The 18,304-nt window shown below is 39.8% G+C and overlaps 1 protein-coding gene across 6 annotated transcripts in view; it reads left to right on the top strand.

Annotated features, from left to right (window-relative positions):
• eya (eya transcriptional coactivator and phosphatase 2) overlaps positions 1–18,304 on the top strand; it is a 546,589-nt gene that overhangs the window by 480,507 nt on the left and 47,778 nt on the right. For all 6 annotated transcript variants that reach the window (XM_083113334.1, XM_083113331.1, XM_083113332.1 and 3 more), the window contains 3 exons: positions 10,703–10,908; positions 15,241–15,391; positions 17,911–18,032. In XM_083113334.1, coding sequence (XP_082969460.1) covers positions 10,703–10,908; positions 15,241–15,391; positions 17,911–18,032 — 479 coding nt within the window. The remainder of the gene's footprint in view (positions 1–10,702; positions 10,909–15,240; positions 15,392–17,910; positions 18,033–18,304) is intronic.

Below are 18,304 nucleotides of genomic sequence, written 5' to 3'. Positions count from 1 at the left end.
ACATCTGAATAATAAGATATCACCGAAATACACGTGTAATAGATTTTTATCGCTTTTTGCAGTGACCATACGCAGTCGGTGCTTTCCCCCCCGCGGCGAGATCGTTCCGAAAATGGGGGAATGGCCCCCTAATAAGGCGTGATGTGGTGTGGGTGGTTGGGTGATAATTGGACGCGACCCCGGTTAACCTCACGTCAAGTGTTGGTGGCCGGTTGTTGCCTGTGATTGGCAGGTGTGTGTGAGCATGTGTGTTTGCGCGCGCGGTGTTGGTTTGGCAGCTGCTTAGCCTCTCTCTCGCGCTCGCTCTTTCTCTCTCTCTCTACGTCGTAGCCTTATTCAGTTTCGTCCGTTTCGTCATTTTGAAGAACGTAGCATGTTCTGAATGTTTTCGTATGTTCCCCCTCAGTGCATGCATTTTGAAAGGTATGTTGTTGAGTGCACAATGTCGTTGAACCCGTTCCGTTTCATCAAAGGTCGCAGGATCTGGAAAACATGGAAATCCTGGAAAAGTCAGGGAATTTACTTTTTCTGGAAAAGTCAGGTAATTTATTTTTTTCTGGAAAAGTCAGGGAATTTACCTTTTTCTGGAAAAGTCAGGAAATTTGCTTTTCTGGAAATGTCAGGGAATTTACTTTTTCTGGAAATGTCAGGGAATTTACTTTTTCGGGAAATGTCAGGGAATTTACTTTTTCGGGAAATGTCAGGGAATTTACTTTTTCGGGAAATGTCAGGGAATTTACTTTTTCGGGAAATGTCAGGGAATTTACTTTTATGGAAAAGTCAGGAAGTTTACTTTTTCTGGGAAAGTCATGGAAATGTCAGGAAATTTTCTTTTTCTGGAAAAGTCAGGGAATTTACTTTTTCTGGAAAAGTCATGGAAATGTCAGGGAATTTACTTTTATGGAAAAGTCAGGAAATTTACTTTTTCTGGAAAAGTCATGGAAATGTCAGGGAATTTACTTTCTTGTTAAAGTCGTTGAAATGTCAGGGAAATTTACTGTTTTACTGGAAAAAATCAACATTTCGTGTGGTAGTGCACTGGAAGTTGGTTTTTGAACAATCAAGAAAGAAAAGGACAAGCAAGAAATGTTATATTTGTTGTGGACACACTATACTTCAGCTTGCTACACTGAAAATGCTGGTAGTTACAGTAGAAACTGTATATGAAATACTGGAGAAGGCAGTGTAGGAATTTACGGAGGGGGTACCGGGACCCCCTCACACAAAACTGTTTTCTCCACTAACTAACTAACTCTATAGCCTTCTTAAACCCGAAGGTTTATGGCTCCAGCAATATAAGCCTTCCATCTGTAACTATCCTAGGCAAGATCAAGGGTAGTCATACCAGAAACGAAGATAACCGAATTTGCAGTTTTGTAACTAATTTATGTAGGAGTCCATTTAAAACGAAACGAAATGATTTGCGTGCGACTGCTTTAAAAAAATCGTCTTGTGATAACCAGAGGGACGTAACTCCCAATCAGAGGCGGCGATTGTGTTCTAAAACCGGAGGGCAAAGACAGTATATTTTCCTTTGTAGATAATGTTTAACATAGTGCGGGACAATGGGGGGCAACTGTCCCCCCTCGCCCACCTAATCGCCGCCACTGCTCCGAATTTATAAAATGTACAGCAGAGAGGGAACAATGTATTCTTAGGAATATGTCTGACTCTTAAAAAGAGTCAGTAGATTCGAGATATGTGACTCCACCTTACTGCTAAAGATTCGAAGTGGAGATATGTTCATCTGGTTCCAAAGCTCTTCACAGGACTATATTTCAATAAAACTGAAACAGGCATTTTTGAGTTAGGTTCCTTGAGTTCTGATAGGACGAAATTATAGTTAAATAACTTAAAATTACCCACAGTACCTCGCATACTTTCAATTTTCGCCACTGGAGCGTGGCACCATCATGCTATAAACTTCTGAAACGATCCTCGTATATTCCTGACAGTCGCAAATTAATTTAACCGAGTGATGGAGTTACTATCCATCCCACAGCCGCTCCCATGTGCTTTGTAACCTTTCTGCTCAGATTTGAACGAACTATCACGGCCCTTAGTATTGTTTATGGGCCGAAGATATTTTTTACTGCTCCTGCCACCATGCTGTAAGAAGAATGGAATTCGGCAGATATAGACACGGTTCCCCCTCCCATTCCTGTCTCGGGCTTGTTCATTAAAAGGCGAAGGAAGCGAAGGATGGAAAAGAAATAAATAAAAATGGGGGCCAGTTTTCGCGGCACGAGAAAAATGGAAATATTTGCGTTCGCCATGACGAATGATCTGTCAAAGTTCCCGTCTCGTGAAAGGTTGCCTTCAACATAACGAAATCACGATGTGGGGGTGAGACTTTGTTTGAGGGAGAGAAAAAAGTGGGGTCCAGCTGCTCGCTGAGAGCGTGGGGGAACCATTATCACCCTCTTAATGTTCTCATTAAACGTTCAATAGATGGCACTGCTTACGCCGAACGGGAGGAAACACACGACCTCGGTTTGTTTTCCCAATGTGGCGCCATCTGATCGTCCACCGTAAGAACTAAGATTTTTGTGTAAACTGCCGGAGTGTATAAGAAGTGGCAAAATGCCGCCGCGTTGCATTTGTTTTCGTTTGTGGCTCGTGGGGGCTGTTTTGCCTCGTGTGTGTATACACATGCTCTAGCACGCATCTCTTTGTGTATTGCACTTTCCTTCCCATATTGTTGCTGGTGCGTGGGGGGGGGACAAAAACCTGGATTATAGCCGAGGAATGAAGACAGACGAACGTAAACCAGACGGTGAGTCAAAAGAACAGAAGAACGTTTTCATGGCGCTCGCTTCCAATTGTTATGTGGCGCTTTTATTGGGGCTACAGAACATCCCTCCACACTTTACAGTTCTATATTTACGAATAGACTTGAGTAGGCCAAAAAATTCTTTCTCGTAGGAATGTTTGTCGTTTCTAAGAATAATGTCGTTGGCGAATAGATGGAAAAACCGATCTGCTTAGAAACCGTTCCGGAACAACCAGAACAGTCACGTGGTTAGTCAGAAACGGTTTAACGTTGCTGATTCTTAACCGTTAGGTTAACCGCAACTGGGAAAATGGAAGGAACGGTGTTTGAAGAACGGAACTAAATTAAAGTATTTTGTTGGCCCATGTTTTTTTCTATTTCTACATGTTTTAACCATTTTCGCTGATTCACAGGTTGAAAAGACCTACATACAGGGAGGTTATTTCAGTCGTTCACCGCCAGAGTGACGGCCGTTCCGCGGACTCTTCATGCAACAGGTCCCGGCAAATTGCGTTCAGGAAGTCCGTAACAGAAACCGCTTGTTTTGTAATGTTTCCACTTTTCACAATTACAGTTACAATTACAATTGAAATAAGCACGTACCTTGTCGCACGGATGCAGGAAAAGGTGTCCTCCCAAATACAAATATTTCCGGCACCTTATTTCTGACATCTAATCTTAGATTAGACATCGCTACTTTATCCTCAGTTGACAGAAAGGGAAGACAGCATCCCGGCGCATAAAGCAAACCGAAAGCGTAAAATGATATTTAAAAGTAATAATAATGATGATCACTAACCTCCTGTGTTATAAGAGATGTTGAAAATGACTTCCTTCAACAGCAATACAACACGTTTCTTAGGTTCAAGAGATCCTGTCTATCGTAATCCCTGACCACTTTTCTGCAAGAATTCGTTTTCACGTAATTATCGTACATAAAAACTCTATGTTCAAGACTATATTTGTTTAACGACATAAGTAATGAATGAATAACAATTAACACACAATAAAGCACTGGCCATGAGTAGCACATTACAATAACACAGTATAAGCAACACGCGTACTGTTGAACGCAAACAGAATTGAACATGAACGAACACTGACGTCTGGTAGCCGACAGTGTTGCTAACCATTTTTCGGCAATGTCCCTACAGACGTAGTCAAAATGTCCCTACAACTGACCAAATGTCCCTACGCCAAGTAAAGTGACTAAAAAAAAACACCTCATGAGCATGCAAACAGAAGATAAAATATACACATTTACTTACCAAATCTTTCTGCTCTGTGCTTCCACAATTAATGAAGGAGCGAATTTACAATACAGGACCTCTCCCCGATTTTTTGTAATATTTCGCATACTCACTAATTGAGGCCTCCTAATCACGAATTTGAAGTTAAAATTTGGGGGATCACGTGTAGAAATTGCAAAATAAGTGACATTGAGTGGTCCGCGATCGGCACGATTGCTTATTATTTACCGGAAGATTTTGTGTTTCCAATACTTAAAAAACGAAATATACATTCCTGATATTACTACGACCCCAAATTTTAACTATGTTTGCCTATCCTAACCTAACCTAACCGTACCTGAATGGTTCGTGGGGCTATCCGTCAATGGTTTGTTGGGCTACCCGTGCATGTTTTTTTCGAGCCCAAATTTTAACTATGTTTGCCTAACCTAACTTAACCTAAACTTACCGAGAATGGTCAGTGGGGCTATTCCTGAATGGTTTTGCGGTAATTGTGATTACGAACCGATAAAAAATATTATTTTCGTAGCACTTTAACGGCAAACGTTCATCATCGAAGACGCCATTTTCGTATCCTGCAATTTTATGATTGATGTACTGTTGCCAAATTTACCTGTAATCAAATCAGTTCTTCTACATCGTGATTGTCGCTGTCACATGTAAGCACGTTCTTTGGGCAATATACTGAAATCCATAAGTTTATTAATTAGCCCACAGCCATCCTCCTGCACACTCCACCTAACAATCTGTACAACATTAACAACTTTTTTACTGTTCTCTTCCGCCATTCTTACACGATCCATGCTCTCCAAGTATGAAATCAACAGTGTGGCAACGCTGTAGACAGCGTAACTAATTTTAATTTGTTCATATCAACAAATATGGCTACCATACTTGTATACGGAGAATCATTGCGAGAATTGAAAAGCTTATTTTACAACTTCTACACGTTAATGAACATTTTTTCCCCCTCACCCCAACATGTTAACTTGAGATAAATAATCACGAATAATTATTTCGTGAGTATAAGACGTAGCATAGAAATTACAGAAGGGTCCGGTATTGTAAATTCTTGCCTTAATGAATAATAGGGGTGTGCTGGACAGAATTTTTTGGGTCGGGACGGGATCGGGACGGTAATTTTTTTAAATCCCGACATTCGGGACTGAAAAATTTGCAATTTCCCGACCAAGTCGGAAAATTTTCTGGACGGGAAATGTTCGAAATTTCCCGAAGCACTGGAAATCTCGAATTTTACAAGTCATTTTCACTTTAAGTGATTGTTTTTGCATTTCTAGAATAAAAACTTACAACTTTCGATAAGTTCCAGAAACTTACAAGGCAGAAAACGTCGAGAATTAACGACTTTTTAAAGTAAAGAATCCAGCACACCCCTAATGAATAACGTTGAGTCGTTTACTGTTGATTATGTTATTTGAAGTCATACATGCTGCTGCTGTGAAGAGATAGATGTTGGTTGGTGATGCTGTATTTCCTGCATTCTTTAACAATTTTGGTCCCATTTTATTTCCCTTTTTTGTTTTTGTATCACTTAACATTGAAAATATTCTTTCCGTTTCCGCGTTAGAATGCGGCAATGTTAGCACTATTTTCGCGAGAGTGGAAATGTTTTCAAAAAGGAACTTGCCTTGAAAGTTTTTGGTAACCGATAACATGTTCCAAAATTCTGATGGAGATCTGTTAGTTAGTTCTTTTTTCTCCTCCTCGCTAAAGTATCCAGATAAACTAATTCATAAAATGTAATTTACCAAGATTGAAAAAAGTACCTACGTTTTCCCTCATTTGGCAAAATCTGTCCCTACGTTCCTACGCGGGCGAAATTTAGTGAAAAGTCCCTATGCGTAGGGACATGTCCCTACGGTTGGCATCACTGCCGACACGTGCAGTATGAAGCGCCCTCTCGCGGCTGACAACTCACCCAACCCCCGATAAGCTGCAGGCGCTGTCGCGACAACTGAGAATAAAGTAGCGATGACTAATCTAAGATTAGATGTCAGAAATAAGGTGCCAGAAATATTTGTATTTGGGAGGACACCTTTTCCTGCATCCGTGCGACAAGGTACGTGCTTATTTCAATTGTAATTGTAACTGTAATTGTGAAAAGTGGAAACATTACAAAACAAGCGGTTTCTGTTACGGACTTCCTGAACGCAATTTGCCGGGACCTGTTGCATGAAGAGACCGCGGAACGGCCGTCACTCTGGCGGTGAACGACTGAAATAACCTCCCTGTATAATTTGTTAATGTCCAACAGTGACCACGATTTGTGCCAATTTTGCCCCCGCACTAGAGCACTGTTGCCAACTTAGCTCTTTTTGAGTCAGGTCTGGCTCTTTCGTGCCAGTGGCTGTGAACTGGGGCGCACGCTTCCTTGTCCCACGATGGTACCATCACTGGCTCCGGCTTATGTAGACAACTTTTGCCATAAGTATACATTTTGCACGTGATATTGTTATATTTGCTGCGTCGCCCCCCCCCCTCTTACCTTCCCAGCTACTTTTCTTGATAGAGCCTTGGCTGACGTGAAGAAGGCGTTATATTGTTATCCGGCAATGCTTTATTTTCGATTTCATACGACCATCGGTGGATTATTGAGATGGATGATCCCGCCGGATCTAGACAGATCTAACCTAACAGCGCCCTTCCTCCCCACCCACACCCCCACTCATTTGACACCTAAAATCACCCTAGGAGGCCATCTATCCACTTTCGTAAATCTAGCTCCTTGAAAGTTTTTACTCCGTTTATGGTGAAATTCAGCTTTTTTTTAATGCGCATCAGGTTTGGCAACATTGCCAGGATTGCCGTAGGAGGCAAGGTGAAATACCTCGAGCCCCCTGATTCCCACCTTGGATACGCGCTATTAATAATAAGCGGGTTATAGAACATTCTTTGTCTTGTCTCGACAATAATTTCTCCTTAAATTATCGTCATATTATTCAAGAAGACAAATACCTAATTTTATCTAGTGTAAACTGAAACATTTCCTGGGGGGGGGGGTCGAGACACCTGATCCCCACCTTGGATACGAGCTACTAACAATAACAGGGTTATAGAACATTCTTCGTCTTGCCTCGATAATTGTATCTCCTTAAATTATCGTCACATTATTCAAGAAGACAATAACCTAATTTTATCTAGTGCAAACTGAAAATTTTCCTTTCCTGGGGAGGGGGGCTCGAGCCACCTGATTCCCACCTTGGATACGTGCTAGTAACAATAACAGGGTTACAGGACATTCTCCGTATTTTTTCGATAATTATTTCTCTCAAATTATCATCACATTATTCAAGAAGCCTAAGTCCTAAGTTTATGTAGTGTAAACAGTAAAGTTTCCTAAAGGGGGGGGGGGCTCGATCCCCTGATTTCCACCTTGGATACGCACTATTCACAATAACAAGGGTACAGAACATTCTCCGTATTGCCTCGATAATTATATCTCCTCTTAAATTATCGTCACATTATCTTATTTCACACCACAAGAAACAAAAAACCTCATTTTATCTAGTGTAAACCGAAAACTTTCGGGGGGGCTCGAGCCCCCTCCTTGGATATGTGCCTGGCACTGGGCCATAGGCAGCGCTTGCTGTTAGCGATCCTGGGCTATTCCCCTTTTGGTCGTTACATAGGAGGTGGCGCTATTGTCAGTTTAGTCGCCCCTAATCTTTCTATAAGTATAGCTTGTGTCGTTTGTATAATGCCAAAGAAGGGGGGAAAACGAGCGCATACATATAGTAAATGAGATTGCACTTTAAAGGCAAGGACAATAAATTAGAAGAAAGGAAAGAAGAATAAGCCTTCTCAAAAAATAGAAAGAAGAAAAGAAGAAGCCTTTTACCAAAATAGAAGGAATAAAAGAAGAAGAAGCCTTTTTCCCAAAATTGTGAGAAGAAAAGAAGATTTCCTTTCAATTATACATATATTTATAAGAAGAATATAACCGACGTAAAATTTGGAATCAGCATATATATATATATATATATATATATATATATATATATATATATATATATATTGCAATGTATATACAAGCTTCGCTATATATTTTCTCTGTATTGTGTACAGTTTTCAGAATATAGATCCGCATTTAACTATATCCTCTTGGCTATAAAACGCTTTCTTATTTGAAATTCTCGAATAAAGAACCTATCCCCTGAGATTAAGAGATTTATAGCCGTGGTAAATAACATTTAAGTACGTACCCCCAGGGTCGAAGCAAAATACAGTACGTTTACATTTACCTCAATTGTAAAATAATGCAAAATGTGTTTTCATTTCTGTTTCTAAAACAATGAATAACAAAAGTTTGTTGTAAGTCTTCGAACGTGAATTTCCTTCTGTTGTCTCTTAACGGATTTGTATTGACTAGAACTGTCTTCATCGCAAGAAGTAATTGGAGTTTATTTCAAATTTGTCAGTTATTCACAAGAATTCACTCAACTCTTTGGGTCACACGGAGACGTAGTTATTGCGCGAATATGGAGTATATGTTGAGAAATATGGAAAATAAAGACTGAATTTTCCGAGTGTACAGTCACGGACACTTCTGGGTTGTAATAGTCCCATTGAAAGTCAATGGATTTGTTACAACCCAGAAGTGTCCGTGACTGTACATGCTATGAGGCGCAAAGATAATACAAAATATAACTGATTTCAGCTTCATATTTACATATAAGATTCCTGTACACTAAATTTCTAAGTGAGGGTATTAGTGCCCTCTCTTGCCCCCATGTGCGCACGCCTAAGCATGTTGATGTGATCCAGGCCAAATAAATTGATTGCTCCTGTCGTCGTTTGACTTTGAAGCAGTCCAGCCTATGTCGTACGCCCACCGACTCGGCCACGGTGTCAGGTCAAGGGTCGAGGGGCGGCGACCGTGCCCTCCGTGCAGCCTCCAAGAAGCAGGCCCCGGGGCAACTTGTCCCGTGGGAGCCGCTACCGGATTCCGCCCACTGTACCGAAGTGCAAAAAAAGACGAGTGTAGTCTTGGGGGTTTCGTAATGAAGACAGATCGCCTCTCTTGCAGTGCGTAATGCACTTGCTGCTTACATTCTGGGGACGTTTTTACATGCCTGCGCAGTAGCACCCTTGTGTGGGGACTGTTCATTAGTGTATACTAATTGCTTGCATGTGTGTGTGTGTGTGTGTGTTAGCGCGCACACTAGCGTACGCATTATATTTTTCCGGACGGGCCTGGAATTCTAAAAGTTTGCTTGAATTTTTGTTACAAGTACACTTTTGTGAAGAGAGAGGCCAAGTAGGACTGGACCTACAGTTTCAAGTGGGACCCAACCCACTTTGCAGTGTGCCTCTTCTTGATGCACTGTAAAAGTCCCCTATTACATAGCTGCGTTCTCAGGGGCGCCAAGCCCGACCCTGTGGCCGAGTTGTTAGCACATCGCGCTGCGACGCCAAGGGTCCCGGGTTCGAATCCCGGTCGGGCTTGGTTGTTTGTGAATGTCCATTCATCAATTTCATCACTCATCCCCATCTTCGCAAATTAGCCAAGAGGCACAAAACGCGAAGTAAAATAAACTAAATCAATCAATCAATCAATCAGGGGCGCCAAACCCTTTGATTAACTCCAAAACCTTATTTCCTATTACATAAGCGTCTCTGTTTGTTTAAGTAAAAAAATAAACAACCTACCCAGACTTTTCGTCTCCGGATGTGGGAGTTTCGAAGTGTACAAAGGCGGTGTCGCCACACACCTGATTTTTTGTCGGGTCGTAAATGACACCTTCTGCTGTCAACATGCACCCTTCGCTCGCAGTTTGGGGGAAAACGTAAGCTTGACAATGCATTATTCCACATGAATTTCTCGTCACCATGGCAACTGGACCAATCTGATTGGTTCAAGGGTTCACGTGACCCTCCCTGCCTTCTAACGCAAAAGACAAAAAATAGAATTCGAAGTTGGTCCTTTCGTCGTGCGGTCTTTAGCTAACTGAAAGCTCTGTCCAACATATGTACAGTCAACATCAATAAAAATGGTACGCCTAGACCCTGAAATATTCACTTCCTTACAAGGCGTTATGTTTGTTGCCTAAATCTACGGCGAAAAGTGAATTTTATTAGCAAACTTTCAGTGGCAACTTCTACCACCGCCGGTTGCAATTTGTTTTGCAGGGGACTGTACAAACCAATAATGTTAATAAAGTGGACTCTTTTCTGCAACATTTTCGTTTCTTTTTTGTGATATTCAAAACAAATCACCCTGTATATTGGAGATTAATTCATAGAAAAAGCAGGATATTATATTTCCAATGTTAGAGCATATACATACACACACACACACAACGTTTTCGTTTCTTTTTGTGACATCCCAAACGGATCACCCTGTATATTGGAGATTAATATGTAAAAAAAAAGCTGCATATTTTTATTTCCAATATTACAACATATACATATACTGTACACATACAAGTTTTCGTTTCCTTTTGTGACATCCTAAACATATCACCCTGTATATTCGAGATTAATACAACGTTGAAAAAGCTGCATATTATATTTTCATTGTTACAACGTATTCTGTGCTACAGCAATTTATGTTATTTATTAGTATAAGGGCGTACGTCCTAATAATAATTTTTTTTTCTGAACACTTTGCATCAGGTGATAAATAATTTGATCGTGACATCAATTTTTATTCTTGCAGGTCCCTGGACCCATCCACAGGGAACTTATCCAGCCCAGCCAGCCAATCGGATTCGACGTGCGGGTCCCCTTGCACCAACCCGGACACTTCTCATCCCGGCTTGACCAATGGCGTCCTCCATGACTCGATGACCAGCTCGGGAGCTTCGGCCTTCCCGACGAGCAACTCGTGGTCCATGGGAGGAAACGGAGGCAGCGACTCCAACGGTGCGTGCGATAACTACTCTAGGCGGGAAACGGTGTGGAGTACGTCACTTGTAAAAGTTTTTGCAAGGAACCAAAATTTCTCATGCTTGCTTCATCCAAACTGAATGCTCTCAACTTTAGTAAAATAGTAAAATGTCACTAATATTAACCATTGTTCACAAAGTTGCATTTAAAAAGTAACTCAGTTTCAGTTTCCGTTAGAGTTACTCATTTGGAAATCATACGTTAACTGCAAGCAACCTGTTTTTATTTTAACTGATGACTACATAAAATTTAAAGAATTTGCATTAAATTATAGTAAGCTTTATGTGTTGGAATATGAAAGTTCAAAGGAAACCTTAGTTTTAAAGAATTGGGGCTATTCGGGCAAAGCTAATTGCAGATGGCAGCACTATAGCTGAATGATTGTGACAGGCAACTGTTCTCCCATTTAAGTAAATAGAAAGTGCATTTTCAAGGTAGTTTTACACATATACGAGAAACAAAATAGTTAAAATGCAAAATAGGAACATGCCATAAAATAACCAAAAATTCAAATACATACAGGGTGATTCTTTATGTAGTTTACAACTTCAATAAATTATAATTATTTATTGGAACCACATACAGACTTGGCTTATTTGTCATTATGCAGCAAAACACTTCAAGTTTTGACTTACATAGTGTGTCATAGTGTGTAGTTGCGGAGTTGATCACATGCGGCGCCACCGGTCTGTACGGTATGTAACATTGTTATTCGTACACATAGAATTTCCGAGGAAAAAATGTCATATCTACTAGTAAATATAGTCATTTTTATATGTACCTGGAAATTAATGTTAATGAAGGTTTCACCAACAAATGCCAATAAAAACGTATGTTCAAAGTGTATAAACAGAGCATATAACTTGTGTGAAAAGAGAAAAACACGTTGTTTCATGCAACATTGTTATTCGTACAGGCAAAAGTTTCAATCTTCCTCGCATACAGCGCCACTGCTATTCGGGCGATTTCGTGCAGTTTGCAACTTCGTAACAAGTTTGAACATGCAGGTGCGCTCCCCGTCAAGCGGAATGCTGGCGTAGGTATTGTTGTAGGCCTATCGTCTATCTATCAGCGTGTTTGAAATGGGCAAGGTGAAGGAACTTAGTTCTCATCTGAAGGATGTTATTATAAATTTTGCCCTTAGAGGTTATTCGTTAAGAAAAATTGGACAAACAGTCAATAAATCACACTCCACAGTTCAATACATAGTAAACAAATTTAGAGAGGAAGGTTCAACACAGAATGTGCCGAGAAAACCAAAAGAGAGACGGTTGAATAAACATGATGAACGCTTTATTTTAAAAAGAGTGCGAGAAAACCCCCGACTAAGTGTTCCTCAGTTACGACTGTTAGTAGAAAATGTTGCTGACAAGATGATGTCCTATCAAACTGTCCGACGTGCCTTGTGGAAGCATGGATATCATGGCAGAAAGAGGCCATATGTAAATAAGGTGAATCGCAGGAATAGACTTTCAATCGCGAAAGAGCAGGAATTTTGGGATAGTGTCATATGGTCAGACGAGTCCAAGATTAATATATACGGGTCAGATTGGATAAATAGGGTCTGGTGAAAATCAAATAAAGACAATGATCACGTTAACACAGTTCCAACAGTTAAACACGGTGGTGGGTCATTAATGATTTGGGACTGTATATCGTCCAAAGGTGTTGGTACCATCCAGTTCATTCATGGTATCATGGATGCATATGTCTATTTGGACATATTGAAGAACAATGTAAAGCAGAGTGCCCAAAAAATGGACATGCCGCCTATGTACAGATTCCAACAAGACAATGACAGTAAGCATAAGGCGCAAGTTAACATGAATTGGCTAATATGGAATGTGCCCAAACTACTACAAACACCAGCTCAAAGTCCAGACTTAAATCCCATTGAGCATTTATGGGTAATTTTGAAGAGGCGAGTCCATAAAGCAGGTGTCAAGTCCAAACAAGAGTTGAAAGCTGTTGTGCAAGCGGAGTGGAATAAAATAAGCTCTGAAGCATGTAGGAAACTGGTTAATTCTATGAAGAACAGGTGTCAAGCTGTAATTAATGCCAAAGGATACGCATCAAAGTATTAGAACTGTCAGTCAATTTGCTCTGAATATACTTTTTTCTTTTCTATTATTAAGTGTACGAATAGAAAAGTTGTACAAAAAATGGCACGTTTCTCTTTGTTTCATTTAATTTATTATTGTCATTGGTTATACAGAATTTGGGTAATCCTAATGATATTAGTTATTGAATTGTAAAGAAACAATTTCAAAAGAGTGTATTTCCTTTCAGATATTAAAGCATTTTCTTTGAAAATCCATGTGTATGAATAAGAATGTTACATACTGTATATGAAAGTCCTACTTTCTAAGTACCCTCAGGCAACATAATAGATCTCCCACTTCTATGTCTCTTTTTGCTTCGTTAAGGCGAAGGGAATTCTACATCTTGTGGTTAATTGTTTCCTGTTAATAACTTTCTGTTTTATTAACTTCATCCCTGTCAGTTTCATTTTCATAGTACTTAAATGTTCAGACAGTGAAAACTAAATTAAAATCAAACGTGTGTTGTAATTCTTTACTACAATCATCAGTTCGCCAAAAATAGAAGTAGTTTTATTAAATATTTTGGCCTGGCTTGATTTCTAAATAACAGAATAGGTGTAGTTAGTTTAGAAGGCTTATTTTCCAAATTTGTACATAGTACTAACACCAGTAATATGAAGTTTGTGTTGCATGTTGGCATAGGCGTAACTTAGCGGGGGCAAGGGGGCATTTGCCCTCCCCCCTCCAAGATTTTCAGGCTACCAAATTTAAGAGTTAATGATACTTTTGTTAAGCTCTTGGGACCTGAGAAGAAAAATGTAAACTATTTTTATGGGATGGAAAACTTATTAATTCTGCCCCCCCCCCCAAGTTACGTGCTAAGCTTGATCCCCCCCTGTCCATCGCACCTCAAGAGTCAAGTCTCTAGTTCGATTTTGCCGCCCCCCCCAAAGTTAGGTCCCAAGTTACGCCCATGCATGTTGGAATGGGAATAACAAGTATTTGAAAAGTATGGTGTGTATTATGTATGATGATAAGTTATTCTGTATTTGTAGTGAATGGATTCTTGCTGTAATACTTTCATAAGTTTACAGTGCCATTTTAATTTCAAGTGAACCTGTGTGTATGTTTTTTGGTGTGCAATCAAGCTTTGTTCAACTTATAAAAATCATGAGCCAGTAGAGTACAGTTATGTACAACTTGTAATCAATCAAAGATTTTGTGATCATTTAAAATAAGTGTGGGCCTGAGTTCTTACCACATTTTCTACACATATGTAATTTTCAGTATATATAATTTTGATTGAGCTATATTGTAATGAAATCCATAAGTCTCTACATAACACACACCACCTGCGAACAAATCAATTGTAACATTTTGGTGGTTGCGTCAGGTAGCATTTGATTTGTTTGTGGTCAATATAGTCACAATTTTTTTAAAAATCAAAATAGCACACCTAATGCGTTCAGCTGAAATCATTATAAAGTAACATCAATGTACATTTTTTTATAGTGCTAAGCAAAGAAACTATGACTATCTACTTAGATTCATTAATAGACATTAAGTTAAAAACTCTGAGATATTTAACATCAAAATATCATACATAAATGCATGTTTCTATGTTGAGGCATTGTACTTCTCAAGTGACAATATGTATCTGAGCATTGATTGAGATTTGATTTTACGAAATTATGAAGTTTGACACAAGTTTGGTGAAATATATTTTGGTCGTCATAATAGCTTTCGGGATATCCAGTGACATATAATTGTTGTACAGCATCAACTGATTACTCAGATGAAACCAGTTATTAAAGATACACCTCCCTCTTTTCATGGTAGAATATGCAACAAGAAATAGGAAATGGATATGGAAGGAATTGGCAGTGTTAAGTGAAATCATACTGATGATCAAATGTCATTTCTGCTGTTCGTGACCAATGATAACCTACAACAACCACTGAATGCTTCTACTAGTAGCACAGTTTGAAAGTGGGGCAATTCTGCACCCCCTATACTCATTCAATGAGTCTTATAGTAGTTGTGTGAGACAGAGGGACATTTGTACTAAAAGTGCTACTGTCCCATTGAAAGTGGGACATCTGGTCACTTTATTCTTCGAGAACACCCAACATGTGTCATTTGTCATTTCAGTGTGAATCCATGTTAAGTTTCTTCTACATTTTAATCATGTGTTTTTTTTTTTTGTTATAGCATATCAATTTACTGTCTTGTAATTGTGTAATTATTTACCCAATTTCTTTTTCAGTTAAAAGCGAAGTAAAGAGCCCTGCTGATGGTTCCTCTCTCAGCCAATCAGATGCATTGTTTTCTTCTGGTGGTGACTCTATTGGTTCATATGAAAAGGGGGCTGAGTACCAGTCTGGTTCATCGTCATATCAATCTCAGTACTACAACAGGCAAGTTATTTTCTTTCATTGCTTTTCAAACATTCCAACCATATTTGTACAGTCACGGGCACTTCTGGGTTGCAATGATCCTATTGGAAGTCAATGGAATCATTACAACCCGGAAGTGTCCGTGACTGTACAATCTGTCCTGAGAATCTCGGAAGCTGGAAAACGAGGACAAATCCTCTGCGCAAGCAGTGAGTGGTTTTGATAACCAATGAACGCATGGGAGGGGAAGTGAGTGCATGGAGGGGAAAATGTGGCTGCAGCTACCAGCCCTTTGCAGCTGTGTTCACGGCTTTGTTCAGTCTACTTGCTTTCTCCCCTTCTCTACCGTTATGCATGGTGCTGCTCTACACGTTCCTGAGACAGAGCTTACATTAAATTTTTCCACCATGACCTTTGACTTCTTGTATAAATCGATTAGAGTTTTGCATTAGTATCTAAATGGAATTTTTTTTCAGTTTTCATTGAAGACTGGATTTTACCTAAACATTTGACGAAATGCAAGTTTATATATATATAAACTACTCTCAAACTACATTTTTGACATTCTACTAACTGTTAAAGGTAAAAGGTAAAGTTCACCATGCTATGAAGGCCCATTTTTTTTTAGGGGATTTGGGGGTAGAACCTCACACATTCTCGATCGCTGCCATTTTGGAAGTGATGTGATCAGCACCATGCTCTGGCTGCCTACTAACTGTTAAGCAACAATTTTCTTACAGTTTCTGTTCAATAAATTATGAAACTAAACACTGTTGATTAAACATAACTACCCTTAATTGTATAGATGAATAATTTTGTGTCCCAGGTGGGACAGATAAAACACTGCCTCTTTACGTAACAAGAACTCTATTTTAATTTCTGTAAATTTTCAAATGATGGAAAATAAATTATTTAAGACAAGCAGAGAAGGTAATTTACTTTTGAATATTCTAGTGGATTTTGTCCTCTTCCGCGGTCTAAGGCACTGTGCTTTGGGCTCCAACTGCGGGTCGGCATGGGTTTGAGTCCACCTGGGTTTTCGGGCTGTGTATAGGACAGGTGGCAACCTACCATCGTGAGAAAAATTGGGGAGCTTCGAGCGAGTAGCGTAATCCAGTCTCTGAAATTTCCTATAACAACTGGGGGTTTGATGTGCTGACCCCACGTCACCCCATTACCGGTTGAAGATCTCAACACCTCTAGGTAGGATTGTGGGAGGGAGACTGGCAGTCGGAGATGGGCCAAGGCCCTTCCAGGGCTGTCGAGCCACGGATTATTATTTATTATCTTGTGGATTTAAAGGGGAAATGTAATTCTTAAGGGGAGGGGAAACAGTTACTCACCAATTGTGCATTTATTTCAATATCGCCCGAATGGGTGCTGCTACTAAAAGAAAACTTGGGCGTATCCAAGAGTATGAATTTCTCTCCATTTTTTTATGTTGATTATTAAGCTGGACATGATATTTGAAAAATATGATGAAGAATTTTCGGAATTCCATGTATTCCTTATGAGGAATCAAGTTACGGCTAATCAAATGGAAGGTTCGACTTTTCCACTGGTGAAATGCATCTTCAAACTGCCCTCTTCCCGTTGACATCTTTTTCTATTCCATCGGAAGTTTTATATTCTCAAGAGAATGAATCAAATCATACTTCCATATGATCAATGCTTTTCTCCTTGCCTCCTGACAGTGTTTCCAAACCTGATGCACATAAAAGTACTAAATTTCACCTTAAATGGAGTTAAAACTGACTTTCAAGGAGCTAGATTTACGAAGTCTGGATAAAGTGCCTCCTTGGGTAATGTTAGTTGTCAAGACGTGTGGGCACTGCTATTATCGTTAACTCTAAATTGAAGACAATTTAGTCTTAGTTTTCAACATCTAGATCCAGCGGTATCGCCCATCTCAATAATCCACTGATGGTCATATGAAATCGAAAATAAAGAATTCCCTGATAACAATATTATGTCAATTTCACTTCAAACACGGCACTATAAAGAAGTAGTTGGGGAGATAGAAGGGAGTGGGGTGATGCAGCCAATATAACAATATGTGCAAAATGTATAATTATGACAAAAGTTGGTCTATGTGGGCCGGAGCCAGTGATGGCAGGCATCATAGTGGAGCACGGGGGTTGGCATCCCAGTTCACAGCACCAAAGAGCCAAATCTGGCTCCAAGAGAGGTAAGTTGGCACACTGCTATGGACGGAAGAGCTTGAGAAGTCGCATGCCCTTAATAGAGAAATTAATTGTTTTTTCGTCTCATTGGTGGGACACAAGACAAAGCAAAAGTAAATCAAAAGGTAAAAATAAACAAACAATATGTAAGATACCTTCTACTATTTACTAAATTATGTATAATACTTGAGTTGCTATTTCGAAGAAAGTTAGTAGCAGCTCCAAGACAGAGAACCTCAAGGTTTTCTAGTCATTTAGAAATTACAAAAGAGGGACGGAACTGAACGTTCTGTATAATACTAGCAGTGATATTTCCATGTATAATTTGTTGCTTAAATTTCAATTCTTCTCTCCCAGCATGCAGGCGTATAGTGGCCAAGGTGCTTACATGCAAGGGTCCAGTTTCTACAACAGCCAAGTGGGTCAGGCAGCAGCAGCGGCAGCATACGGAATGTTGCCTCAAGGTTATGGGGCTGCCAGTGAGTATTTTTTCAGTACGTATTCTGCTTCTGTATTTTCTTCCTTAGTTTTTCCCAGCACCTTGACTTCCGGCCACTCTTCTTGCATAAGTATGGTACCTGAACCCAAAGGTGTGTGATTGTTTCTAGCGGTGTGTGATTGTTTCTAGTGGTGTGTGATTGTTTCTAGTGGTGTGTGATTGTTTCTAGCAGTGTGTGATTGTTTCTAGCGGTGTGTGATTGTTTCTAGTGGTGTACAAAGTCAAGTGTGTGATTGTTTCTACTGGTGTGTG

Source organism: Lepisma saccharinum, chromosome 27 (assembly GCF_977018435.1).
Source record: "Lepisma saccharinum chromosome 27, izLepSacc3.1, whole genome shotgun sequence".
In the NCBI taxonomy this organism is placed as follows: domain Eukaryota; kingdom Metazoa; phylum Arthropoda; class Insecta; order Zygentoma; family Lepismatidae; genus Lepisma; species Lepisma saccharinum.
This window is presented reverse-complemented; position numbering and strand designations above follow the sequence as displayed.